This window comes from Puntigrus tetrazona, chromosome 5 (genome assembly GCF_018831695.1).
Source record: "Puntigrus tetrazona isolate hp1 chromosome 5, ASM1883169v1, whole genome shotgun sequence".
NCBI classification, from domain to species: Eukaryota; Metazoa; Chordata; class Actinopteri; order Cypriniformes; family Cyprinidae; genus Puntigrus; species Puntigrus tetrazona.
This window is the reverse complement of record NC_056703.1, coordinates 1,861,481-1,863,088: the sequence shown is the minus strand read 5'-3', so window position 1 is coordinate 1,863,088 and position 1,608 is coordinate 1,861,481. Positions and strand designations below refer to the sequence as shown.

Below are 1,608 nucleotides of genomic sequence, written 5' to 3'. Positions count from 1 at the left end.
AGCCCTAGCTTGAAGTTTTAAAAAGAGTTTTATAGAGTAAGTAACATTTTGGCTTGTGTCTAAAGAAAATACATATTTAATGTTTGAATCAAAGGATCTATGTAATTTGTACCAAATTTTTTTTGTTGTTGCTGTTTTCTTCGTTGTGATGTACCTGATGGTAGCCGATTCGCCAGCCGAAACTCCATCGTCCTGCATCTCACGGCGGGACAGGAACTGATTGAGGTCTCCGTTCTCCATGTACTCCGTGATCATGCACAGCGGATCGCTCTCAACGCACACCGCCAACAGGCGAATGATGTTCGGGTCTCTTAACCGTGAGATGATCCTGATCTCTTTCAAGAAGTCGTTCCTGAAAATGTAGATTTCCTTGAGGAAAATGTAAATTGTCCTAAAATGGCTGGACAGCATCTGTAAAAGCAAAAAGCAGTGCTTCTTCTCAGCAACAACAGGCACGTAACATCGATTGCGGGACACCTGGACCTGTGCGTTACCTCGCGTTTTTGTTCGCGTCCTCTCTCAGGGTCTTGACCGCCACGAGCATCGGCTCATCGCTGATGTGGCCGCGAGGGTCCTTCGCGAACTCCTGCATCCCCTCGGCTTCGCACAGATGAACCTGCAGCAGGAGTCAACACGTAAAACAAAACAAGAGTGCAAGAGCAACCTTTTTTTNTGGGCGAAGTTCACTGACTTCTCCAAACTGTCCTTCTCCAAGTTTCTCTTTGAAAGTCAGTCTCTCTCTGGGAAACTCCTCCAGAGCTCCGTCTCGTCCTGGAGATAAGGGCATGTTGACCACCGTGACGCGGTAACTGTGGGCCCCGGCGGCTTCCTGCTGGTTCACGATGTCTGCCTCCGCGTAGNGGGCGAAGTTCACTGACTTCTCCAAACTGTCCTTCTCCAAGTTTCTCTTTGAAAGTCAGTCTCTCTCTGGGAAACTCCTCCAGAGCTCCGTCTCGTCCTGGAGATAAGGGCATGTTGACCACTGTGACGCGGTAACTGTGGGCCCCGGCGGCTTCCTGCTGGTTCACGATGTCTGCCTCCGCGTAGTGTGGGGCCTCATCGGGGTGGGCCGATGGGGGTTCGGAAGGGACATCGATCATTGCTGTAACACAACCATGTCAACATAGATATCTAATGTTGTTAAGGCAATAGTTCACCCGAAACTAAAACTTCTCCAGTCTTCAGTATCGCATTTTAATTTGATGATTTGGTGGTCGATGAACATATATGGAACATATGGAAAGCAGCCCTACCGAGGTTTTCCGTAGCCTGGAATTCTGGTAGTCTCCGTAAAAGCTGCGATGGCTCCTGATAGTCGGATCCCATGGGGAAAATTCGCTCGTATGTGGAACTGGATTCAACGTCGCTGGACAGAGAGGAGTGACGGCGGGTGAAGGCCTCTCTCTGAACAGACAGACGCGCGGTCAGCTCATCATCCAGCATTCGGCGTGAGGCCTTCAACAAAATGGGATACGTACATGCTACGTTCATGATCACAAAATAACAGCAGGGCTATTATAGTTAACTAAAACTACAACCATTAAAAAAAATCCTACCTGTTTACCTAAATAAAGGAAAAATAGATAATCCCATATATATATATATATA

General features: G+C 47.8%; 1 protein-coding gene across 1 annotated transcript in view; it reads right to left on the bottom strand.

The window, feature by feature from the left end:
- Positions 1-1,608, bottom strand: part of LOC122346045 (discoidin domain-containing receptor 2-like) — a 13,100-nt gene that overhangs the window by 1,618 nt on the left and 9,874 nt on the right. The window contains exons 12-13 of the mRNA XM_043240698.1: positions 495-616; positions 155-352 (exon numbers count right to left, since the gene is read on the bottom strand). Coding sequence (XP_043096633.1) covers positions 155-352; positions 495-616 — 320 coding nt within the window. The remainder of the gene's footprint in view (positions 1-154; positions 353-494; positions 617-1,608) is intronic.